This window comes from Acomys russatus, chromosome 7 (assembly GCF_903995435.1).
Source record: "Acomys russatus chromosome 7, mAcoRus1.1, whole genome shotgun sequence".
Taxonomy (NCBI): domain Eukaryota; kingdom Metazoa; phylum Chordata; class Mammalia; order Rodentia; family Muridae; genus Acomys; species Acomys russatus.
The window spans coordinates 36884463-36911306 of record NC_067143.1 but is presented as its reverse complement, the minus strand read 5'-3'; the positions used below and the strand labels follow the sequence as shown (position 1 = coordinate 36911306).

General features: G+C 45.7%; 1 protein-coding gene across 1 annotated transcript; it reads left to right on the top strand.

Annotated features, from left to right (window-relative positions):
• The first annotated feature begins 737 nt into the window (after positions 1-737).
• Bnc1 (basonuclin 1) lies at positions 738-26509 on the top strand. Its single transcript, XM_051148842.1, has 5 exons — positions 738-921; positions 16216-16315; positions 17706-17941; positions 19946-21798; positions 25643-26509. Exons 1-5 carry the CDS (start codon positions 826-828, stop codon positions 26325-26327), a joined length of 2970 nt encoding a protein of 989 aa, XP_051004799.1. The 5' UTR covers positions 738-825; the 3' UTR covers positions 26328-26509.
• The last annotated feature ends 335 nt before the right edge of the window (positions 26510-26844 follow it).

Below are 26844 nucleotides of genomic sequence, written 5' to 3'. Positions count from 1 at the left end.
CTGCCTGCTTTCAGGTCTAAAGGATTCTTTGTCCTCAGGCCCCGGAAAGTAGGTTCTCCTGGCGGGGCCCCTCCCCGTCTGCTCATAGGGACGAAGTAGCTCCTGTTTGGTTTATCCAGTAAGCTTCATTTCGTTCTCTCATTAGAATCCAGTAAGAGGCGAAAGTCTAATTCCACTTTCCAACCGAGACTCAGAGAGCAAAGTCACCTGTCCCAGGAAAGCGGTAACACCGGGACTTTAATACCAGGCACACAAGGGACCGGGGTGTTTGAGTTCCCAATCAAGCCTCCACGACCCGACACAAGTCCCCACATCTGTGGAAATAAAGTTCCCGGTGGGGCGGGGGCGGTGCAGCCTTCCGCCTGGTCCTCACTGGGACCCGAGGCGCCTCCGGGGGAGGCGAGGGAGGCAGCACCAGCCCCAAAGAGCAGAGCCAGGGAACTTCAGAGAGCGTTTCGCCCTCGCCGGGGAGAGGCAAACACCGACACGTCTGTCTCTTTCTCAACAAGTGCCTTCAAGCCCGGCGGGGGCAGACACCTCCGCGCCCGCGGCCGGCGAGGTCTCCGCTGTGCGCCGGGGCCGCGGCCTGGCCTCAGCTGTGGCAACTTAGTGCTGCCTTTGGCGGAGCGTCGCCCGCAGCCCCTCGGCGGCCGGAGCAGGGGCGCGGGGCGGGGCGGGGCGAGCGGAGGGGGCGGCTCCCCCCACCCCAGGGCGCGGGGGCGACGCGAGGGCGCACGAGGGGCGCAAGGGCTGGCGGGGCCACCAAGCGCAGCGGGGAGCCGCCCACTTCTCCTGCGCAAGGGCCCCCAGACGGCTGGAGCGTGGATGCAGCGGTCGCCGAGCCGGGGCGGACGCGGAGCGGCCCAGGCAGAGGACGGGCGCCCGGAAGGTCGGCTCTGCAGCGGCCGCAGGATGGCTGAGGTGAGCGGTGGCGCGGGCGATGGGCGCGGGGCCGCCTGACGAGGGCCACCTGCTTGCCCAGGCTGTGGGCGTCCCGGGAGACCGAACTGCGGTCCCTCAGCTTGCGCCCAAGTCACAGAGAGGTGACCTGTGAGCGGCACGCTGTTTCCCCTTACACCTCTGGACCCCCACTGAACCGCTGTGGGCACATGAATGTTCATCTGTCTGGTATTTCAAGCCGTGACCTCTGGTCTTTCTGAGAGGAGAGTCGCGGAGGAGGCCGAGGGGCGTGGAGGGGACGCCGATTCCCTGCGGGACAAATACTTGTTTGTTTGTTTTTGTTTTTGTTGTTTTTTTTTAAGGGAAAAGACAAAGGACCAAAGCGCCTCAAATCGTCAGCTTAGACGTATCTAAAGAGGACGCTGGTAGATAAACCAAACTGAGGTGGTTTGCCGGCATTCCGGCTGGCTTGTCGCGCGAGTGAAACAGTGAGGTGTTCGTGGCTTCCTGGGGCACAGGGACTTGGAGGAGTTCATCCGTATGCTGACGGGGAAGCCACAGCCAAGGTCCAGTCTCTTTGGGGATGGTCTACCAAAGGGTGACAGGAAGGGACCCTGGCAATGCAGTGGTGGGGTGCTTAGCGGCTGGGAGACTGCCAGGAGCAGCGACTGTCCCCTTGGCAGCAGGGTTCCAGCCTAGCGTACCCCAGCATCCGCTTCAGGGCACCCGCTGTCCCCTGGCGCTGCTTCCCCAGGGACCCCCTTAACCCTACCGGCCGCTGCCTGACTTTGGATAAGCTCCTGGGGATTTGTCAGCCAGATGTGACAAGATTGGAGAGGCGAATGAGAGAGATCTGATATCAATCAGTGCATAGCTCGGAGCCAAACTTTCTCAAATGCGGTGTAGAAACATGTTCTTCTCGTTTAGGCTTCTCTTTGTGGCTGTGGGGCTGCCACCGGCCTGAGTTTGACAGTTAAATGGAATGCCAACTAGCAGTCTTAATTGTATGAGTGAAGTTGTGTGTGTTTCAGGGGAAAGATCAGACACTCCGGGCTTCGGTAATGTCCCCTAGTTTTATGGCTAGGCTCACCGCAGACCTCTGAAGATGAGGGCATTTAAATCGGGCCAGACGCCTGGTCGCAGCCAGGCCTCTGCTGTTAACACTTAAGGGGCTTGGAAGAGGCCCCCGCTGGTGTCCTGGGAATCCCTGTCAGAGGGCTTGTGTGTGTGTGTGTGTGTGTGTGTGTGTGTGTGTTGTGTGTATGTGTGTACACGTGTTACTGCATGGAAACACAGAACAGATGTATCAACACTTTAAAAAAGTAGATGATTCTTATTAAAGCAACAAGATTTTTTTTGTGACAGTGTAAGGGAACTGAAAAACTACATTTTGGCAAATCTCTCTTTCTTTTTTGTTGGGGTCCTTTCCTTCCTTGGTTATTGTCTTCAATATGCCATTAGATTTTATGAGACCTTTTCAAATTTAGCAGAGGCTGAGTTTACAAATTGATATTTGTGTGTTATAACTTTCGCTGAGTAGTGAAACCTACAACTTTCTCGTTTGCCCCTTCCCAAATTTGCTGCTGCATATTATTATGCCTTTATCGAAATTGCATGCATCAAAGTGAAATTTTGCACAAGTGTTACAATTTGTGCTGGACTTTAGTTTTGCTTTAAAATAGTAAGAGACAGTTGCCCTTCTTCCTGTGAGGAATTTTAATTTCTTTTTAGCACACTTTCCGACAGTTAGAAATATGATGGGAATCATGGTTTCGCTTATTATCTATTGAATTCACAAACCTCAGTTTTACAGAAACTGTTCTGTCTCTGCTCAGTTATTGACCGTGCTCTGTTGTAGTTGGGTGTTCAGACACTGCAATGGAATCTGCACTCAGCAGATGAGCTCCTCATAGTTTGAGACCTCAGACTGGGTTCAGACAGCTGCATAATTTAATTTGTACTATCGTCTCCACCCATGCTGACTGGTAAGGGTTTCCTGGGGGCTCTGTCCACCAGAGAGAAAATGGTTACTAGTTTGGATAATCTGTCCGCAAATGTCTCATAGGACATGTACCAGTGATCTGTGTGTCTGGGTTGTAGTTCGCATGAGAAATCTTAACCCACAGAAAGTCATTGCTTTAGAAACTTAAGTATGCAGAGGGTGGTTTGGCTTTTATGACCATTCCCCTTGAAGAAGTTAGGCCTGTATCCCAGGCCCATAGGCACATTTTAGACCTCAGATCATCAGCTTGGAAAGAAGACCTGGCCCTGTGGTGAGAAAAGCCATCTAGGTCTTTTGTCAAACAAATAATTGTCTCTTGAGCACACACTTGTCGCTTCTGGATGCCGATAAGTAAGTGTAAATGAGGGAAAGTAGGGTTTCGTTAGTAAAATGAAACTGCAAGCTGAGGGGCCAGAAATGTCTTTGAGCTTCTGTATATGGCTTTGGAAGTTAGTTTGACGGTGGTGGTCATTAAAAGGAGTTGCCCCAAAGGCTTGCAATGTAAATTACTTGCAGAAGGAGTGTGCTTCACCCCAGGGTGAATTTTCTCCTCTTCAGATGTCACTTAGAGTGCCGTAGTAGTTACTTTTGGTTCTAACAGTCTAGTTAGAAAGAAACTAGAAATGTGGTACTACCCAGGTTCTCAGAACCGAGACCCTTCTGATTTTGCTGTGTAAGGCCAAGGTTTAGGAAGTCGGTGTGTTCTTTTTGTACTTTCCCTTATGGTGAGCACTTTACTACAGACCTTTCATTTGTTTGTTTACTGTTCGTAACTTTTTTTTTTTGAGAGAGAGACTTTTTAAAGATAACGAGGTGCTGCACAAGAGAAACGTCTAGGAAGTTTTGGGGTCCCCCTCCCCTTTTAGTTGGTTTCTAGCAGAAAACTTTTTCGCTTATCTCATCATCCTTTGAAGTCGTTTCTCCCTCTTTCTGGAGTTTCCAAGATTGCAGTGTGGCACACACACCCCTCCTCCACATAGACAGGCATGCTTATTTTAGCCAAAGGCTAAAAGACAGAAAGCAGCCCTGATTTTCCAGAGTCCAGTTTGGGGCATCCTCAGACACATATAGTAACTGATGAAAAAAGCTGTCTCGGTCGGTCCTTGTGCACACATGGACTGTTTATTATAAATCACCCAATCATGAAAGGACTCTTAGCTTAGCAGGAATCATCATGTCTCCCCACTAATGCAAAGGAAGAGAGGGTGAGGGAAATACAATGTGAAGGTTAGGTTGGACCAGATCTAGCAGAAGGGAAATGGTTACCTCAGGTGAACTCTTAATTGAGGCTTTTAACTTTTCTTCCTGTTTATTATACTGATTCGTTTGTCCCTTCCTGAAGGTCATGTGGTCCTTCCATAGACTAGAACATGGAAAACCATGTTTCATCTCTGTCCCAGCCTCTAGAAACACTGTCACCATTCCATAGCCCTCTCTGAGTATTTCTGGAATTATGACAGTTCATACCTCCAACTGTAGCATCTCATGATGCATTATGCTGAACCATAAGGTGGCGTTTACAATGACATAAATAACTGAGATTGAGTTTACCTTGTCAAAAAGCCAGTTTCTTGTTCTCTTTGAATCCCTAAGATGGTTTTATCTAGACATGTCCACACTTGGCTTTTACATCATCATTAGTAACAAATCTGTGTTAAGTACTTAACTACCTTAACTAAAGTTTCAAAGTGTTTTTGTTTTATTCCGCACTTTCCAAAGCTGATTCTGTGTTACATGTCACTGATATCTTTTTAGCTTTCCTTATCAAAGGTCAGTGGAGATGCTGTCTGAATTCTTCTACATGTAGACTATAAGGGAAAAAAAATCCCCTTGTCATTTATATTTCCATGTATTTTAAAGCTTTTTTTTTTTTTAAAAGGAAATACTCAGTTTGACTTCTAAGATGTTTGTATATTTTCTACTATTTTTCACATTTTCAGATTTCAAAACTAACAATATTAAGGAAAAGAAGGTGCAGGTGTCAAATTGTTTTGGCATAGGATTTAGGCTTTGATTTATAAACATCAAAAGAACAAGTATTTTTCCCATTATCCTCTTTGAACTAAGCACCGAGAGCACATTACAGAGGTGTCCTGTGTGCTTCTTGCTCACAGGTAGACTGAGCCCAGCATCCGTGCCCTGCAGGGGCCCCGGCTCCCTGACCCGTCGTCTGTCTGTAGGCCCACCATCTCCGTGTCCTCGGTGCCTCGGCTTCTCTCTTAATCCCTAACTTGCAGTGAGGTGCCTCACTCTGTCAGCTCTCCTTCGGTATTATTTTCACATCGCGAACACTGTGGGCCGAGGGCCGCCAGGTCCCCTCCTTCAAGCATGATCTTCAACCCTGCCTCTGAAAACAGTGTCTCCCGTTGTTCAGAACCCTAATAAAACCCAACAGACAGACTGACTGTCCATTAGGTCGCCCCCACCTCAACCCCACCTACATTGCTTTTCAAGATTGGCTTTCACTGGCCAGACAGAAACCTGTGTTTTGTGGCCCGGGCTCCTGGACCCAGCACAACAACCCAGGATGTTGCTTGTGCATAGACAACATGTCTGCTTTCTCCCGGAGGAGGAATCATGTGGCCTCTCTGCACAGTGTGGTTCTCCATCTCTTAGTTCATACAAATGGAAATTTGGAGGGAATCGGAGTCTTGATGTAGTTTACTCTCTCATTTTTTATTATAGAAAAATTTAAATAAACAATTATAGTAACATAATGACACTCGGGAGGCAGAGGCAGGCGGATCTTAGTGAGTTCAAGGCCAGCCTGGTCTACAAAGTGAGTCCAGGACAGCCAGGGCTACACAGAGAAACCCTGTCTCGAAAAACAAAACAACAACAACAAAAATAGTGTAATGAAATTAGGTAATATGTGTTTGGGACTTCAAGAGTTAACTGGCTTCATCTGCATTTCCTATTCTCTACCACTAGAAACCTCAGGTTACCTTAAAGGAAATCCTAGCTTTCATACAATTAATTTCATTACAAAATTTTAATATGTTGCTGTAAAATATAAAAGTACCCTTGTTTAGAAATAAAACCAGTATACCATAAATCACCTTAAAATAACTTAGGGGTGTGGCTTAGTGATGGAGCACATGCTTAGCATGTGCAGGGCCTTAGGTTCAAGCCTGAACACCAAAAAATAATAATAGTTAATTATCATAACTCCTTAATGTCATTAAGTTTCCAGGCAATGTTCAAACTTCCTAGACTGTCTTATAAACTTTATATTACTATTTGTTTGTTCAAATTAGAATACAAATGTGTATACCGTCTGTCTCTCTTAATTTCCAGGTTCATAGTCTTTTTTTTTAACCTTGCCATTATCTGTTGAAAATGCCAAGTCAGCCATCTTTCGCGTGCTAGGCTTAGTTCTGACAAAGAGTTTCTTGCAATGGCACTTAAATATACTTCTGTCTCCTGTATATTCCAAACTCAGCATTGGTGAAGAATGTTGGTCAGCCACAGGTTTAGATGTTTTGGCAAGAGGACGAAATGTGCAGTGGGACGGATTTTCTATTCAGGGCCTTGTGGGGATGCTGTTGTCCTTTTTTTTTTTTTTTTTTTTTTTTTAATTAGGAACTGTGAAATTAGTTCTTCATTGATTTGACTCATATTCTAAGAGAACCTGTCCAATCAATGGCTTGGTTTCCCTGAAACACAAGTTGTATATATAGGAAAGAACACACATTTCATTCTTTCTCTTGTTTACTGGTTTTCAAAACAAATTGTTGGTTTCCCAGTATTCTCTAAAGGTGGCCAATGACTTTTTGCATTTGTTTTGAGTACATTTCAAAGCCTTGGGCTTTCACCTGTGGATGATGCAAGCATATTCACTGCCATTTTTAAAAATTTATTTTATGTACCTTGCTGTTTTGCCTGCATGTATGTCTGGGTGAGAGTGTCAGCTGCAGGTAGAGACAGCTGTGAGCTGCCATGTGGGTGCTAGGAATAGAACCTGGGTCCTCTGGAGGAGCAGTCAGCACTCTGAACCACTGAGCCATGTCTTCAGCCCTATCGCAGCTGGTCTTGACTGCCCTACCTGTGTGACTTTTCCTAGAGAAGCCATGTACCCCTGCCCATAGCTGACCATGGGAGTCGCTCATATTTGCATCCCAGGAGGCTCTCTGTGGTTCCAGCTGCAGCTGTGTGAGGTGATGGTGCAATGTGCTGGTGAGGTGAGCTTCTGTGTGCTTGTCAGGTGATCTTCTGCTCACTGCTGCCAGCCAGGTAAGCTACCTCACACAAGATAACCTCCATGGCTCCTCCCCGTTCCTAACTGTCCAGCTGACAAATGACAGTAGTATTTTCAGAATCCTAGTTGCGCGTCTGTGGGGTTTCGTATATGAGAACATTGGTGGAGAACATAGAAAGAAAGGAAGAAAGAAAGACAGACAGACAGACAGACAGACAGACAATGAAAAGTGAGGGAGAAAACAGGAACCAAAACCCAAATCTGATCAGAAAAATAAGAATCATAGAACCAAAGTGTTAGCTCCCAGCTCTGAATAGTTTGGTTTTCAGAACCAGGAGAGCCAGCTGTGCAGCCCCAGGAGGAGGAGAAGGAGGATTTCACCGCAGGCAGAGAGAAATGAAGCCTCCCGCTCACAGCCCAGGGCATCCTAGCAGCTTTAAAATCTCTTCTGATTGGCAGCTTTTGATGTACAGTGAAAATTTCCAGGGCTCGAGCACACTAATAGCAGTTATCTATAGTCACTGTTTAAAAATACAAGCTGGAAAAGCCTGAAGCCTTTCTGTCCCAAAGCCTAGTGACTTGTAGGTGAGATGTGGTTTGGCAGCCTGGGGTCCTTTGATTTCAGGTTGAAAGCTTAATGATTTTTACCACTGGAGATCTGGCAGCACCTTAAGATTCCACCATTTACATAGGACCACAGACTCCAAACTTAGTCTCCGCCATCTCTCCTAGTGAGCCATTTTCTGGGTGGGTTGGGTTTGTTTTGGTTTGATTTGGTGGCCCTTTGGATAGCCAATGAGAAAATCGGTAAGTGTGCAAACTGGGAAATGCATTTGGCTACTGGTAAAAGGCACCAAGATGACAGCTGCCATTGTTTATTCCCAGCCATCCTTTCGATGTGCCTCCAGGTTGCCTAAACGGTCACAGAACTCTCTCTGGGTTCTCACCATCACGGTTTTGTTCCAGGATGGAGGAAGGACAAAGGAAATCAGTGTTCATCCATTTCCCATGTATGAGGGACTTCCTGTAGTGCTTTACCCAGGAAATTCTACTGCCCACCATGAGCCAGTGCTTATAGTTGCCTGTCCATCAGTGAGAGCAAGGAAATTACAATTCCTCCTTTCCTTATTTTTAGTACTAGGGGTTGAACCTGAGGCCCCCACACATTGAGCAAGCACTCTGCCACCGAGCCTCAGCCCTCTGTTTAGTTTTCAGCTGGAGATAGGCCTTCACTGAGCTGCCCTGGCTGGCCTCAAACTCACTTTGAAGCACTGGCAAGCCTTGAACCTGTCATCCTCCTGCCTTAGTCTCCTGTATAACTTGGTACTATAGGACAGCAAGATGGCTCAGTGCATGAAGGTACTGGCCATTAAGCCTAATGGCCTGAGTTCAGCCCTCATAGGAGAGAGGGAACTCACACAGATTGTCCTCTGACCTCCACGTCTGTGCTGTGGCATGTGTGCCTGTGTGCAATAAAAATAGATAAATAGAAATGTAAGGAAACTAGATGGGCATCTATAATCATTGCACACAGTAAAACTTTCGCTGATTCTTCCGGTCATTTGCCCCTCCTCTCGGGAAATACAGGGGGGCAGGGTTATCAAGCATGAGACTTGCCGCTAGTCTGTGGGTGTTACAACTGTTCGTCGTCTTCTGAAATGATTAACTGTGGAGACGCTTTTAGGAACATGAAGAGGCAAGCCACCAGAGACAGGGGACCTGAGGACCTAGGTGGACATGTGGCAAGAAGTGTGGACAGACTTTATGTCTAACTGGTCTCTCCAACTCTCACCTACGTATCCACTAATATGGCTACCTGACCTGAGGATTGCAGAGAGCCTGGCAGCCTAGTGTATAGTCAAAGGTGCCAGCACACGAGCTGAAGACTGAGCCAGAAGTATGACATAGGATGGGGAAAATGCTAGATTCTACTACACTTAGTGAAGGCACTCAGTGAGGGGAGAGGGAAGTTTAGCTGTGTAGCCAGGGTTCTCTTCATGACAGCAAGAGACTCACTGGTAGAACAAAGTCCAGACTCCTGGCCTGCCCCACGAGGCCCTATCGTTTCCCATCGGACTTAGTTTCTATCTTGACTTCACTCTGTTTAGCCCCACTGGCCACCTTTCTCTCCCCTGAACTCACCAGTCTCTCTTACATCTTATGGTCTTTGCACATGCTGAGCTCTCTCTCTAAAATGCTCTCTCTACCCTCTCGACGCTCCTGGAACTTGGCTTGTACATCCTCTGGGGCCCTGGACAAAGGGGACGTCTCTTCTCAGTGCCCTGCAGGCCAGCAGATACACAGTTAGCAGAGCTCTGCTCAGCTCTTGCCCAGTACTTGCATCTTTTCATTGTTTACCTCTTCCGAGCTTTTAAACTCCTTGAAGACACGGGCCTGGGCAGCCTTGTCCTACACCTTAGCCTCAATAGTCAAAAAATGCTGAACGAAGCTTCTTTCCTGTGTGGGACTTTAGCCTCTTGTTCTTGTAGATAGTGTGTGAGATTAAGTGCCACTGCAGTTAGTACCAAATGATGACATTTTAAGGCAGACTGTTCCCTGAATAGTCTTCCTAAAACCCAGGCCATCCTTCCCCCCAATCCCCATGACCAAAAGTGTCACATGCTAGCACTGCCCCATTGCTTTCTGTAATGACGGGAACACTCTATATTGCACTCTCCGTTGCTGCTGTTGTTGCTGTTACTAGCCACAGGTAGATTCCCAAGCTCTAAAGTATGATTGGTGTGACCAAGGACTTGAATTTAAATGCTATTCTATTTAATTAAGTTTTAGTAGCCACATTCAGCTAGACTATGAGACAGTACAGACTTAATGCCTTGAGCCAACAAAATTGCACGGCCAGATGAAGTGCAACTCTTGCCTCTCTCGGATGACATGTGACCTTCCAAAAGGTCAATGTGACAAAAAAGGAGACCCCAAAGTTCTCTTACTTACCCTCTTTAAAACTATGAAAACTAGAATATGAAAATATATACATATTGTAGAGATAACAATGGCATTGAATGTTTTTGTTGTGGTGGTGGTGGTGGTGGGGTTATTTTTATTTTGTTTTGTTTTTGGTTTTTGGGGGGTTTTTTGTTGTTGTTGTTGTTTGGTTGGTTGGTTGGTTGGTTGGTTGGTTGGTTGGTTTTTCGAGACAAGGCTTCTCTGTGTAGCCTTGGCTGTCATAGAGTCACTTTGTAAACCAGCCTGGCCTCAACTCACAGCTGTCTACCTGCCTCTGCCTCCCAAGTGCTGGGTTAAAGGAATACGCTACCATTGGATGGTTCTTATTATTGGGGTCAATTCAAATCCCATGACAGGCCTCTACTGTCCAGGGCTGTGCCTGGGATGGGTACTCAGCCCTTCTAGCAAAAGCAAGCTAAAGGTAGAACAGGGGTGTTTGGGAGATTAAACAGGTCCACCAAGCTACCTAAAATCCAGGCCACCCATCCCCCATCCCAAGACAACAAATGACCAAATGTGTCACATGAGTGAATGAGCAAATGATGGTTATAAGACAGTAATTCAGAATTTTGAAGTCTGATTTGTAGCTCATCAAAGTACCTAATAACAACTGTAGATATTATCCAATTAAGACAAGAGCCTCGTAAGTGATAATCATGTCTTGTTGAGTTTGGATTACTGGAAATGTCTGCTTTGTTTCTGGAGAATGAAGTGAGTATTAGGGACCCAAAGGAAAATATGTCAATTTCAAGTTTTCCACTTTGATTTACATGAGGACTTTCATCTTGTAATTAGAAATTTTTAGCTTGATTTTATTTGAGAAAGTTTAAAATTTTTTATCCTTAGCTAAAGATGCTATAATTTGACATTTTGGAATTCTGAGATGTGAGAGAAAAATCTAGTGGTCTTACATTCAAAGTTTTCTCCAATATTCTAATTAGGTTCTGCTAGTTCATACATAATTCCTCTTACATTTATTTTCATAGACACGTAACAAGCATTATTAAGCCTTATTCAAATAGCTTCATGTGCAGCCATGTGAAAGTTTCTCATAAATCACACTTATATGCATGGGGATTGTGGATACCATTGTTAAATTGTGGTCCTCACATAGAAGCAGCTGTACTGGAATATCCAGATTGGGTCAGTGGTCTCAACCTGAGACGACATAGGTCCTAAGGGCCTTTGGAAACACCTAGAGGAGTTTAATGGGCATATGGTGGGGCAGAGGCCAGGGCCACTGTCACTGACAAATATACAGGACAGCCACAGAGATCTATACACCAGAAATGTCAGTTGTCCAAAGTCAGAAGATACAAGTGGGGTGGTGGGATAGATAAGCTTCAGTCGCAGGCATGAAGCAGGCTTGGAATTGTTCTGTGTGGCTTTATTATACTAAACACGGTGTTTCCAGGGACTTTGCATCAGTCTTTGGAGCAGTCTTTAGGGATTGGAGCAAGTGTGTACTCAAAGACATCTCTTTCTCTTAAAACAGGGTTAGTTTTCAAAATAAATGAAATGTTAAGTTCACGTGTAGATTTCCATAACCACTTTTTTTTTTTTTTTTAAAGACAAGTTCTCCCTGTGTAACCTTGGCTAGTCTGAACTCACTAATGTAGTCTGGCCTTGAACTCACAGAGACCTGCCTGCCTTTGCCTACTGAATTCTGGGATTAAAGGCATGTGTCACCACGCCTAGCCTTAACTTTTTCTAAAAGAGTGAATGGTGTGTCAATAAACATAGGTAAAGGAAGTGTTCTTCCTTCAAAAATATTTTTCTTTTAAGCACTATTTATTAAATCTAGGTTGTGAATGACTTGTTTTATATAACTTAGTGTTGTGTTAGCAATAAACAAATGATTAGTTCGTTGGTAAGCTACTGTTCATTGGGCTGCAGCCACATGTGAGATGCTGGGCAACACAGCCTAAGTTCCCCAAATCAAGCCTAGCTAACAGCGCACTGGTAAATCCTTGTTTTGATGGTATGCAATGTAAGTCAAATCATTGTTTACCTATATTCCTAAGCTTTCACTCGAGGCAACTCACCCTGAGTAAGGGATAGCTGTATAGATGTGTATATCCATCCATTTAATGTATTTTCATGTACATATACAAGCAGAAACTCTTAAGAAGTAAACTAATTTATATCATTAGAATGTTTTATTAAGTAGGATGGAGCTGTAACCACACTAAGGCGCTTTGTATTAAATCGGTGGTTCTCAATCTGTGGGTCACAGCCCCTTTGAGGTGTGAGTGGCCCTTTCACAGGGCTGGCATATCAAATATCCTGTGTGTCAGATATTTACATTATGACGCGTAACAATAGCAAAATCATAGTTATGAAGTAGCAATGGACATAATTGTATGGTTGGGGTCACCACGACGTGAGGAGCTGTATTAAGGAGTCGCAGCATGAGGGAGGATGAGAACCACTGTATCCCAGCGTGTGACCTTGCCAAAATTTAAAACATTAAAAGAAAAGAAAAAACATAAAAACCCATAAAAATCTCTTTCTCATGTTTCTCATTTGGGGCTAGCCTCTGGAACAGACTGGTGATGCCCTCTTCGGCACCCCTCTGCAGTGAGCAGCCCTTCAGTCACCTGAAAACTCCTGTTTGCAACTCTACTCAGTCCATCTTAGTCAAAGAAACAGTAGGAGGCAGTCAAATCCTGGGAAACGTCATCTGTGTATAAGCAGGGCCACCATTTTTAAGTAACATTTTGTTGTGTTGTGCTTCATACACCATAAATCCTTCTAAAGTATACAGCTTGCTGGCTCTTAGTATATCTGTGCACGGAGCTGTACGGTCATCATTACCATGTAATTTTTAGGATGCTTTATCACCTTAAAACCTGCTCAAAATCTGAAACTTCTGTGTGTCAGAAGATACCAGCAAGAATGAGAAAAGATGGGAGAGCATACTTGAAATAGTTTATCTGGCACCAGACTTGCGTCTGGAAAATAAAAGAACTCATACAGCACAATACCAAAAGACAATCTTATTTAAAAAGAAATAGTCAAAAGCATCTAACAGATGTGTCTCCAGAGAAGATACACAAATAGCTAGGAAGCGTAGAAAAGATGCTAAGCCATCAATCATCAAGGAAATGTGAGCCAAGCCATCAGCTCCTCCAAAAGTTAAACAGCTACTACAGGCACCTCTCAGTGAGATGGTGCTCAGTTCCACAAACATACAGCAAAACAAACAATTGTTTTTAGTTTCTTTGTGCATATAACAGTTATATTTATACTATAATCTTCTAAACATGAAATAACAGTTATGTTCTTAAAGCATACATACCTTAATTGAAATGTAATTTATTGCCTTAAAAAACATAACTTTTGAGCTATTGGAAAAATGCTGCTAATAGACAACACAGGATTGTTGTTTGTAAAAAGTGCAATATTTAAAGAAGGAGGGAGGGAGGAATGGGAGGATACAAGTGGAGGGATAACAATTGAGATATAATCTGAATAAACTAATTAATTTTTTTAAAAAAAGTACAGTATTTACAAGCTCAATAAATGAACATACAGCAAAGCAAGATATTCCTCTATGTAACCCCTAAGAATACTCTGCAACTTCCCTTTCACAGTGTCTTCTCATCTCTGCTCCATTCCCCATGGTCACTAATCAACTTTCTGCCTCTATGAATTGGCCTCCTCCTGGCATTTCATATCAATGGAACCATATGACCATGTGACTTTTGTGCCTGACTTCTTCACCCATTTGCAGCATCTATCCATTCTCGGTCCCTTTGTGAGAACACAGACACGCCATTGTATGGGTAGATTGCATCTTGCTTATTCATCTGTTGGTGGATATTGAGATTGTTTCCACTTTCACTGTTGTGGATACTGCTGTGAACAGTCATGGAGATGGTTTTGGGATGGACATTTGTTTTTCATTCTCTTGGCTATATACCTGGGAGTGGAATTTCTGGGTCATACAGTAACTCTGTGCTTGACTTTTAAAGAAGCTGACAGACTGTTCCAAAGTAGCTGTGCATTTTATAGCACCACAAGCAGCTGATTTTTTTTTTTGAAGGGAGACTGGTTACACACTCCTTGAAGTGAATTTCCCAGATCTGTGGCCAAATTCTCCCTTTCCTGACCTCCATGCTATGTCTCACAGTCCCTTGCCTGGCAGACTAGAGGTTCAAGGTCCACATTCTCCTTGAGCCACACAAATTTCACCCAGAAGCATACTTTATTGTTTAATACACACACACACACACACACACACACACACACACACACACACATACACACATACACACATACACACACATACACACACATATACACATACACATACACACACACGCACATACACACACATACACACATACACACACATATACACATACACACACATACACACACATACACACATACACACATACACACACATACACACACATATACACATACACATACACACACACATACACACACACGCACATACACACACATACACACATACACACACATACACACATACACACACATATACACATACACACACATACACACACATACACACATACACACACACATACACACACACATACACACACACGCACATACACACACATACACACACATACACACACATACACACATACACACACACACACACATACACACACACATACACACACATACACATACATACACACACATACACACACATACACACACACACACACACTGTCTGAGTTGAAACCTCACTAGCTGAGCTCCTTTAAAGGGGCTTGTTTGTTAGTTATAGTGACAGATTACATCCTTTAGGCCTCTATCTTTTGAGAAACTGACAAGCTGGGCTGGCAAAGTCTTTGCCACACAAGCATGAGGAGCTGAGTTCAGAGCCACCGCACCCATGTTAAAGCCCCGCACTTAGGTGTAACCCCAGGAATAGGGCAGGATGGAGTGCGGATGGAGACAGAAGAAATCTCTGGAGCTCACTGGTCATCTAGTCCCAATGAGTTGGTGGACTTCAGGCTTGCTAGGAGACCCTGACTCAAATAACAAGGTGGAGGTTAACTGAGAAAGACACCTGGGCCTGGCATCACTCTTAGGTCTACACATGCATACACATTTAGACCTGCACACGCATGCATACACAAATGTACAACACAACACCACATGTGCACATGGACACACACACCATTTTATATATGTCTCCTCAGTCTTAACATAGGACTTCGTTGGACACATGCATCTCTATTTTCTGTTTCCACTGTACTTTTTGTACATTGCATATCACACGTTTACATACATACACACGTTTACATACATACACACGTTTACATACATACACACGTTTACATACACACACGTTTACATATACACACACGTTTACATACATACACACGTTTACACACACGTTTACACACACATTTACACACACACGTTTACACACACACGTTTACACACACACACACGTTTACACACATACACGCGTTTACACACATACACACGTTTGCACACATACACACGTTTACATACATACACGCGTTTACATACATACACACATGCAAGACGTGGTCCATAGCATACAACTGAGGCATCAGTGCAGACTTTGCCCAACCTGTGTCTGTCTCTAACAGTCGCATAGCATAATCGGCCATTATGTGTTCTCAAATCTAGTTAATATTTCAGCCTCTAGCATATCCTAAGGGTCTAAGGAACATATACATATGTGTGTGTGTGTGTATATATGCATGTATGTATATATATATTCCGTGTGTGTGTGTGTGTGTGTGTGTGTGTATCACACTTGCTTCAGAAACTTCTTTTACTTTTTCCAAACTGGTCCTTATACATCTTCCAGAGTTGCTGCACTATTCAGCTTAGAAATTTGGTAGAAATACAGTCTTGTGTTCTTCTTCATAGCAGTAAGATTTCAGACCACAGTCTTTTCTCAGAAATCCTTATAGGTTCCACTTATTATCACATGCAAAGTATCTGTGTTAGAGTTCATGGCCTCCCTCCTCTCTCCTAAGTGCAGTATGCACGTTTGGCCTGGCACAAGGCACCCATTACTGAGCGAATGCTTATGAATGAGGGGAATCATTTTGTTTAATAAATGCGACATATTCTACACATAGTACTGATGTTCTCTACATACATGTGTTCTCTCTTGCAGGCTATCGGCTGTACTCTGAACTGCAGTTGCCAAAGTTTCAAACCTGGGAAAATTAATCACCGTCAGTGCGAACAGTGCAGGCATGGATGGGTGGCTCATGGTAACTTATTTTCTCCCCTCTCGTCCCACAGTGGCCTTTCTCAATAACTTACATTTATAGAGGGACTAATTTCATAGCAAAGAGTGGCAGCTGCTGACTCTTAAGCTAAATAGCAAGTTTCTAGTATGTTCCAAGTAACAGGCTACATTAAGTTATCTCATCACATTTTAACTTATACAATAGAATTTACTCATGTATTTATTTTTAGTTTTTCAAGACAGGGTTTCTCTGTGTAGCCTTGCCTATCCTGGACTCACTTTGTAGACCAGGCTGGCCTCAAGCTCACGGCGATTCACCTGCCTCTGCCTCCCTGAGTGCTGGGATTAAAAGTGTGCGCCACCACATCCCACCAACTTATACAATATCTTATTAACTTTATTCTAACCCTGTCAGAACTGCTGCTTCAAGTGCTGTTCTGTGACAGTGGTAGACACGTTTCATGGCCATAATTCGTCTCTACTCTGTCTTTGGCTGCAGTGTGTCCTGATATGAGTAAGCCCCTTATTCATGACGTGGCTGAAATTTCTAACAGGACATCCTGCTTTTGCCTTTGCCAAATCTGACAGTCACGAGCCACTTGTAACTACTGAGTGCTGGAAGTGTGGCAAGGACTGCTGGAGAGTGGCGTGCCCAGCTTCCCTTAACTTATATGATTTCGTGTAAGTAGCCCTCCATCCCACCCAGGGACTGGTGACCTCGTGTTCAGCAGACTGGACATAGGTGGCTTAGCTATGCAAGTCCCGCCCTAAGCAGCAGATTAGGCGTTTGACCTGCATCACTGAAGTTCCCAGCCCATCTTCACCTTCAAACCCTGATTCTTTTTATTTTAATTTTATTAATTTATTCAGATTACAACTCAATGGTTACCCCATCCCTTGTATCCTCCCGTTCCTCCCTCCCTCCCGCTTTCCTCTCCTGACTCTGTTTTTGCTGCTTTTGTGTCTCCCGTTTCTTTGCCCCTCCCCCAGTTTGTGAAGACTTTCCTTCTCAGGCATGTCACAAGAAAGGGAGAGGAAAAAAAATCTTTTTGTTGTTGTTTTGTTTTGTTTTGTTTTTTTGAGACAAAGTTTCTCTGTTAGCCTTGGCTGTCCTAGACTCACTTTGTAGACCAGGCTGGCCTCAAACTCACAGTGATCCACCTGCCTCTGCCTCTCGAGTGCTGGGATTAAAGGCATGCGCCACCACACCTGGCTAGAGAGAAATCTTAAGTCTGTAGTTTTTATTTAGAAGTTTCTGTGAAGAACGTGAAGCCCTGTAGCTATTGGGCATAGCAGTCCTTTATGGATTCTTGTCAGAAGAGATAAGTAGGAATAGCGCCCCCGCTGGCTTGCTATGCAGTGTTTCTCCTAAAATTAGAAAGTTCCCAAATGCCTTTGCACTTGATTTTCAGCTCTAAGTAAGCTGAGGATTCCCCCTGTGTACCCGACAAGCCAAGTGGAGATTGTACAGTCCAATGTGGTGTTCGATATTAGCAGCCTCATGCTCTACGGGACACAGGCCATCCCTGTTCGCCTGAAAATCCTCCTGGACCGGCTCTTCAGCGTGCTGAAGCAAGATGAGGTTCTGCAGATCCTCCACGCCTTGGACTGGACCCTCCAGGATTACATCCGTGGATATGTGCTACAGGTACAGTGAGCTTGGCCCCGTCCTTCTCCTAGAGTGCTCATGTAACTGAGGTAAGCCAGTGCCCTGCCAGTCACTGTGGCCACCTTTCCCTCTGAACTTTTATTTCCTAAGGATTTAGGCCCTGATTTGTGTTCTGGGAGGAGCCCTGTACTTTCCTCAAGGTCCCTGTGAAACGCCAGGCTAAGCTACTTCCCCCAGAAAACCCACTTGCTTCATTCTGGGTGCTGCCTCCGTGTGACATGTATCATGCCTGAAGTACCCACTGACCCGAGATGCTCTGTGTGTCAGGTTTTACTGAGAACGCGAGGTGAGAAAGGGCCCTTTGTGTCAGCACAGCACAGCAAACAGGTTTGCTGGAAAGCTTCTGCGACTTCGCTGCTAAGTTTATTTGCTCAGCTCACATGTGCTGTGTTCACAGGATAAGCCACCCTCTCTGCCTCCATCCCTCTCCCTCTCCCTCCTGCTCTTGACTCCTCCCCCACTGTCTCCTCTTCTTGCTACCACCGCCAAAATTCTCTCTCAGCTTCCTGACATATTCTCTTCTTTTCTTCAATGTTCCAGCCTTCTATTCCTCGTCTGTTTTCAGTGCAGCTTAACTTCCTTTCCTGCATCATGTCATGGGTGTAAAGCCTCACATTTCATAGTCAGAGACCATCAAAGTGTCGTCTGAGAAAACACCATGTTTCCTGAAATGACAGACCACTGTTTCTTGCCACTACACTAGAAAAATTTGGTGAATTTTTTTTTTTCAGTAAAGTGGGAGATGCATGTATTTTCGAATCTAATGTTAACTTCAGTTTTGTGTAGACTGTATCATTAAAAACAAATGCTGACAGCACCCACTTATTAATGGACATGCATTTCTAGTGATGATAATGTAGACACACTATCCTCCCTTCCTTTCCACCCCCACCTTCTCTCTTTCAGATAGGGTCTCACTATAGCCCCAGCTGGCCTAGAACTCTCTCTATAGAGAGAGCAGACTGGCATCAAGCTCACACGTGTCCACCTTCCTCTGCCTCCTTTGTGCTGGGATTACAGGTGTGCAGCACCACAACCATGTACCTTGTTTTCTAATTGAAAATCCAGAAGGCTCTGAGTGCTTTATGCTCTCTCTGGAAGTTACTCCACCAGTGTGGAGGAGACCCAGAAATAAGTACCCTTGTCTTTAACTCTAAAGCCTGTCATCTGTCCCTGGAATCCCGTGTGCACACCTCTGGTGCCGGGCCTTCCGCTGACTAGAAATGGCCATACCGAGAGCAGCACTGTGCTCCTGCATTATGACATAGCTCAATATTTAATGATCCTAATAATCCTGCTTTCTAGTGTTAGGATTAAAAATATGGAATCAATTACCTTGAACCTCAGGTGCATGAAATATTTATGATGCTACATTCCTCCTCATCTTCAAAACTCTCACATGCCCTGTGAAAAATCTCAGTAGGCCATCGAATACATGTTCTGTGATAAAATATTTATTGTAGTTTTGGGAAAAGTTAGGCCTTGCTAGAGTTTGAAAGATCTCCAACACTCCAGCGTAATTACAGCTCTGCTTTACGAACACGGGCAGTAGATCAATCCGCGCTCATTTGGGTTTAGATGGTAGGTGTTTAAGAGATGATTAAGTTTGCAGGAAATGAACGCTTGAGCTATATCCAGACTTCACTACCCCATTTGTACTCCTTAGATGAAGAGACTACTGTCATTCGAATGATACATATTTTTATTTTAGTGAGGAAAATCATTGTGCCTCATATATGACAAAAGTGGTAGGGCCACCATCTACATTTGTGTAGGCTATGATGTGCGCAGAGTTTCTGGACTAGGGTGACCAGGGATTAAGTCCTGCAAGTCCCGCGTTGATCCACAATAGCACTTTCCTGACATGCACACGAGGGTGCCCTGTGACAGTCTGGTGGAGGCTCCACGAAATGGCACCTGCACGGGGGAAGAGAAAAAGCAGCCATAAACTGGGCACTCTCTCACATTCTGCTTTGTGTTTAGGATGCCGCAGGGAAGGTGTTGGATCACTGGAGCATCATGACCAGTGAGGAGGAGGTGGCGACCTTGCAGCAGTTCCTTCGTTTCGGAGAGACCAAGTCCATAGTCGAGCTCATGGCTATCCAAGAGAAAGAGGAGCAGTCTGTCATGCCGCCCTCCACGGCGAACGTCGACATCAGGGCCTTCATTGAGAGCTGCAGCCACAGGAGCGCCAGCCTCCCCACTCAGGTGGACAGAGGGAACCACAGCGGCACGCACCCTTTCGAGAACCTTATAAGCAATATGACTTTCATGTTGCCTTTCCAGTTCTTCAACCCGCTGCCTCCCGCTCTGATAGGGTCCCTGCCTGAACAGTACATGCTGGAGCAGGCTCAGGACCAAAGCCAGGACCCCAAACAGGAGCTCCATGGGCCCTTCTCTGATGGCAGCTTCTTAACCTCCACACCATTTCAGGCTGAAAAAGAACAGTGTCTGAGCTGCCCAGATGCTGTCGCCCAAAAGGAAGACGGTGCGCACTTAAGTGACTCTGGCTCGTACAGCATTGCCGCTAAGCTCGAAAGGACGCAGCTGTCCCCCGAGGCCAAAGTGAAGCCAGAGAGGAACAGCGTGAGTGCTAAGAAGGGCCGGGTGTTCTGCACCGCATGCGAGAAGACGTTCTATGACAAAGGCACTCTCAAGATCCACTACAACGCCGTGCACCTGAAGATCAAGCACAAGTGTACCATCGAAGGGTGTAACATGGTGTTCAGCTCCCTGAGGAGCCGGAACCGACACAGCGCCAACCCCAACCCTCGCCTGCACATGCCGATGAACAGGAACAACCGGGACAGAGATCTCAGGAACAGCCTGAACCTGGCGAGCTCCGAGACCTACAAGCGCCCAGCGTTCTCGGTGATGTCTCCGGACTGTGGGCCCCTGCCAGGCTACACTGGCTCGGCGGAGGACGCCAAGGGCCAGCCAGCGTTCTCAAGCATTGGGCAGAATGGTGTGCTTTTCCCCAACCTAAAGACCGTCCAGCCAGTCCTTCCTTTCTACCGCAGTCCAGCCACTCCCGCTGAGCTGGCAAACACACCTGGCATGCTGCCTTCTCTCCCTCTGTTATCCTCTTCAATCCCAGAACAGCTGGTTTCCACGGAAGCGCCATTTGATGCTCTTCCCAAGAAGAAATCCCGGAAGTCTAGTATGCCTATCAAAATAGAGAAAGAAGCTGTGGAAATAGCTGAGGAGAAGAGACACAGTCTCAGCTCAGACGATGACGTGCCCCTGCAGGTAGTCAGTGAAGAGGAGCCAGAGGACAGCAGTCCTCAGTCAGTCAGGGTGCCTGAGGAGCAGCTTACACAGCTAAGCTTAGAGAAACCTCCCCTACAAGGAGAGAGACCCTGCCATCTTGAATCTGTGATGGAGCCTCATGGCGCTATCAGCAGAACCCTTGAGCAGACCACACACACACACAGGGAAGCTGAGCACAAGGTAGCATTGACCTCAGCGATGCCAAGAGAGGTGGAGGATGGTAGCCACGAGCGCCATTTCACGCCTGGACTGGCGGCCCAAATCCCTTTTCCTGACTACATGGAATTGCAGCAGCGCCTACTGGCTGGGGGACTCTTCAGTGCTTTGTCCACCAGGGGGATGGCTTTTCCCTTTCTGGAAGAGTCTAAAGAGCTGGAACAGCTGGGCGAGCGTGCGCTAGTGAGGCAGACGGAAGACAATCGCTTTCAGTGTGACGTCTGCAAGAAGACCTTTAAAAACGCTTGCAGTATGAAGACACACCATAAGAACACACATGCCAAAGAGTCACACGCGTGCACAGTGGAGGGGTGCGGTGCTGCTTTCCTATCCCGAAGGAGCAGAGACAGGTAAGGGGTCTGTCGGCAACTGTCCCTTCTAAGGAGCAGCTCGTAAACCTTAGCATGCATCGAGATCACCTGAGAGGTCAGGAAAATAGCCTTCTGGGTCCAGACCCTAGAATTGGCTGTTGTAGGTCAGGGGTAGAAGCTGAGGGCTCGCACTTCTAGCCAGATCCCCGATAATATAGTGGTTTTTCTGTGGAAATTCTTGAATTTTCAGTCCCAGAAATCTAGAATCATTTAGCCACAAAACATGACCTGGAAAGACAAGATGCTCTTTGTGGTAGATTTCTACTATTACCTTTTTGAAGTATTTACTTGGCTTTAGTATTACCGACTTACTAATTAACGTGTTAATATTAATTTGTTAATAGATACTCTGATATATTTCAGCACATGTATCATTATACCTTTCTAAAGTCTAAGAGATTCCAAATTGAAAACACATCTGACCCCAGGTATGTGGGATAAAGAGCGGTGAGCTGGTTCTCAGGTCGGTAGCCCGTGGAAGGGCTAACTGGCAAGGATGGAGGAACCGGCCTTGTAAAGTTTCACGTGACTCCTCAAAACTAGCCTGGTTTTCTTTTCCTAAAACGAAGACTCCTCCACATGGAACCTTTTCTCCAGCTTCTGGTGACCCAGCAACATTTGCAGAAAGAAGAACTGCTTGACTAGAGACGTTTTGCAGTGTTAACCCATCACACACTGTAGGTGATTGGCAGCTCCTTTCAAGGGCTGAGATCCGTGTTTGAAAGGTGCTGGGTTTTCATAAACCACGCAGGCTAGACTCAGAGTCTGCGCTCGCAGGGCTTACCACCCTGGAGTGCAGTGCTGTGCTTCTCTCTGTGCACTTGGGCCACTAATCACGATTTAGGCCACCTTGCTCCCGGCCTCTGGAAGGAAGAGCGAGTACAGCAAAGGTGATCTAAGAGGTTCAGTGAGAGGGTCAGCTGTCCGATGGAGTGTGATACGTGGCTCAGAGAACGTGAAAGCTACATTTGTTCAAACAAGCTTGACTTGAGGCAGGTCGGCACCACCACTAACTTGGTCCAAATTGTTCACGCCTACTTTGTTAAGAGGGGGAAAATGTAAAGACTCCCACACACATTCCTGGCTAGGGCTCATAAGAACACTCTCATTGTCTTTAATAAAGAGAAGAAAGCACAGGAGATATTAGTTAAAATTCCTGTTTCTGTTGCTAGGATGTTTAAATCAAACCACTAGGGTACCCTAATTAGTGAACCAGTCCTTCTCCTTCGTCCTCCAAGAGGAGGGTTTGCTTATGAATAAGCTGTTGTTACGACGAACAGGTAGTTGTATCAGTTAGATTATCTGTGCTGTTTATGAGGCAGCTGTAGTCCACAGGGTCTACTAAATCATAACACAGGTCGACAGTCCTTTCCATATGATGCTTCGTTTTCATACAGTCGGTGTTTTCTTATGTTGTGACCTATATGTATTTAGAAGTCTCAACTGTAACAGAATCCCATCTATCTGAAAATCTATAGTTAAAAAAAAAAAAAAAAAAACACCATTTCAAGTAGGACTTTGTGGGTAAGGCCCAGGCCCACCACGTCAACTAAGGCAAAAGTTGACATTAACAACATTACATTGTTGTTAAGGCAGCTAACTTCCCGTTTGAGATGCATTGGGGGTGCGTAACTAGACTCCTTGATACGTTAACCAAGGCCCCCTCATGAACGGATACATCAGTGCCAGCAAATATTAAATGTTTTAGTCCCATAACATTTTTATGTGACTCAGCTAAGGACCTTCAAGTGCTTTTCTCTGTTTAGGTTGTAGCAATCATTGTTTGCTTCATTGGGAAGTAAAACTGGAAAAATGTGACATGCCTCTTTAAAACAAGAATACACATACTATATGTGAATATAACACTTTAATGGGAAAAGTCTTTTTTTCCCAAAACAAAAATAGTGAGATAAATGGCTTTATTTTATGTTTTTGCAGATCTCAAATACCTGGTTTAAGTAAAACAAAACAAAACAGCTGGGTTCTCACATCTGCTTCTGCATTCAGTCTGTTGCAGTATCACACATTATATACAGTCTGGAAGATTCCCCTGAATTAATAGTTAGTTCTGAGCTCTCACCTTTGGGAGCTACTGCGAGGCCATTGGGGACGAGGCTTGTTCAGACCATGCTTTGAGAGCCGCTGATCTCAACTAAATTGGAGCGAGAGGGAGGAGCCAGTGTGGGAGCTAGAAGCAGCCGGGAAGATGAGATGAGACAGGGACACAGTTCAGAGTCCTTGGAGAAGGAAGCCTGGCCTGAGGCACAGACAGTCTTTAATTCATACTATTTCCCGGGCATGGGGGATGACCTGAGGGATGGCTAACCCTCTGAGGCCTGAGAAGGAGGGAGGAGTTGGCTCTTAGTCGTCACTGGATACCCAGGAGCTCAACATGAGACCCAGAGACTTACATTGTAGTAGAACCATCAGGTCCTGGTTCTGGTAAATGTCTGACTTTTTTTAAACGCTTGAATGTAGTGGAATTAATATGTCCATCTGCTGTCTGGTTTTCTGCCGACACGGACCAGCCCTTCAGTGCGGAACATTAACATAATCACAGGGCAGAGCTGTAGCCGAGAAGAGCTGCTTGCAAAGTGGGTGATCTCGGAGTAGAATTCTCACTATGTCCACAAAAAGTGTATAGAGGGGTAAAAGAAAAAAAAAAGCTGCATAACAAAACATACACGTTTTTTGTAATTGATGAACTCCCCCTCATATCTATACCTTGAGAGATTTAGAAGGGAAAATTTAATTCTTAATTTATGTAGAGAGCGTGTTTTCTTGACTCTGGCATAATCCTGATTTATGTTGGGGGAGACGTTTTTCTTATTTGGGGTCATTCTTCTGTTATTTTTAAGACTATACCTTTGGTATAAGGGATGTTTCCCCTTGTCAGAAGTTACGGGGGGGCGGGGAGAGAGGACCCCTAAGCAGGAGCAACATCGATTATTCAAGTTATATCCGTGATAACATGGGGGTGAGCAGCATGTGTCATAATGGATGCTCATCGTCTGCCTGTTAGGAGTTAATCACTGGGTGCAAGATTGGCAGTGTGTTCACACTGCTGCATTTGCAAAACTCCTGTCTGGTTCATCATGAGACGCTGCAAATACAACCTGCACTAGACACACGCGCGGTGCGCGTGCACACATACACACACACACACAGTGCCCAGCCAGAGTGAAACATGTAACCTCCTCTAGACCAGTACTATCCAACAAAGATGATGTGAACGTACACTAGGAATCTTTAATGTTTTACTAACCACAGCAGCAGGGCAAAGGGAATCGGGGAGTGTTAGTTTTAATAATGTATTTAATTTGACATACCCCAAACTCTTATCATTTCTGTGCCTGACAGCGGCAGTGTGTCAGGTGTTCGATGGTCATATTAGATGTGGTTTCAAGATGGTACTCTTTCCTCATTTCATTGAAATAGAATGTTCTGCTTAGTTCCTTGTCACGTGTGACTAATGCTCTTCCCAGGCTCCCCTGGTTCCAGTGTCCCCATTAAACTGTCCTAATTGAAGTAATCTTGACATCCTCTACAGCTGAGAGAAAGGCAGTTACATGTTAATCTGGTGCTATAGATTTGAAGTTCCCAGACTGTTGGCTTTTCTGGGGAATGCTGGCTTCTGACAGGTAGCCACACAGCCAGTCTAGTGGCTGCTGGCCAGGTAGCACAGCTCACAGGATGCTAACCCTCACTGGGACCCCCAGCACACCACAGGTTCTTCCTAGTATCTGCTGAGTCTCTCTACTCAGAATAATGGCTCTAAAACAACCCAACCACCTCATCTCTAATCGTCTGTTCACTCTTACAGACACAGCTCGAACCTCAGCCTCCACCAGAAAGTATTGACTGAGGAAGCAATGGAAAGCAGTGAGGACCATTTTCGTGCGGCTTACCTTCTGCAGGATGTGGCCAAGGAGGCCTATCAGGACGTGGCTTTCACACCACAGGCATCACAGACATCTGTCATCTTCAAGGGAACAAGTGGCATGGGTGGTCTGGTTTACCCTATATCTCAAGTTCACGGTGCCAGCCTGGAGAGCTACAACCCCGGCCCCCCTAGCGAGGGCACCGTCCTGGATTTGAGCACTACCTCAAGCATGAAGTCAGAGAGCAGCAGTCACTCCTCCTGGGACTCAGATGGGGTGAGCGAGGAGGGCACTACCCTCATGGAGGACAGTGATGGGCACTGTGAAGGGCAGGGCCTTGTCTCTGGGGAGGACGAGTACCCCATCTGCGTCCTGATGGAGAAGGCCGACCAGAGCCTTGCCACTCTGCCCTCGGGTTTGCCCATAACCTGCCATCTCTGCCAAAAGATATACAGCAACAAAGGGACCTTTAGGGCCCACTACAAGACCGTGCACCTCCGCCAGCTGCATAAGTGCAAAGTGCCGGGCTGCAACACAATGTTTTCATCTGTCCGCAGTAGGAACAGACACAGTCAGAACCCCAACCTGCACAAGAGCCTGGCCTCGCCGCCGACCCACCTCCAGTAACAAGCCAAAGACTCTGATCAGTGTTTGCCCTATTTCAGGAATAAAACAATCCAAAGAGTAAGGTAGTCAGACCATGTAGGAGCATTTCTCAACAGCCAGGCAAAGGCGACTGGGCTACCCAGGCTTCTCAGCAACACTGGCATAATACAAGCCCGTGAGGAGTTGACACTGGGGTAGCCCTTCTGGTAGCCTTCCTCTTAGCCCACGAGGTTTTCCACTGACACAGGGAAAATGCAGCAAGGCATTCCCCGCCCCCCAGATTTGTTTACATGTTCCCTAGGAGACCTTCAGGTCTACAGATTAACTAGAGGGAGTAGGGATCAGACACTGGGCACGCATGAGGCCTGCAGTGTTAAAGCTATCAGCAAAGAAATCTCCTGGATTGTCACAAGGTCACCGTAGGCATGGTACCAGTCTCAAAGATGTCGTTTACAGGGTCGTCTGCCCCCTCCCCCACACACACACTTTTGGACGAATCCAAAATCCAGACTTGAGCTTAAGGAAATGACATTCAGAG

Excerpts from the sequence above, each read along its gene's own strand:
- Bnc1 (XM_051148842.1), top strand. The coding sequence starts at position 826 with ATGCAGCGGTCGCCGAGCCGGGGCGGACGCGGAGCGGCCCAGGCAGAG. Across the intron at positions 16,316-17,705 it reads GCATGGATGGGTGGCTCATG|CTCTAAGTAAGCTGAGGATT; the intron begins GTAACTTATTTT and ends CTTGATTTTCAG. Across the intron at positions 17,942-19,945 it reads TCCGTGGATATGTGCTACAG|GATGCCGCAGGGAAGGTGTT; the intron begins GTACAGTGAGCT and ends CTTTGTGTTTAG.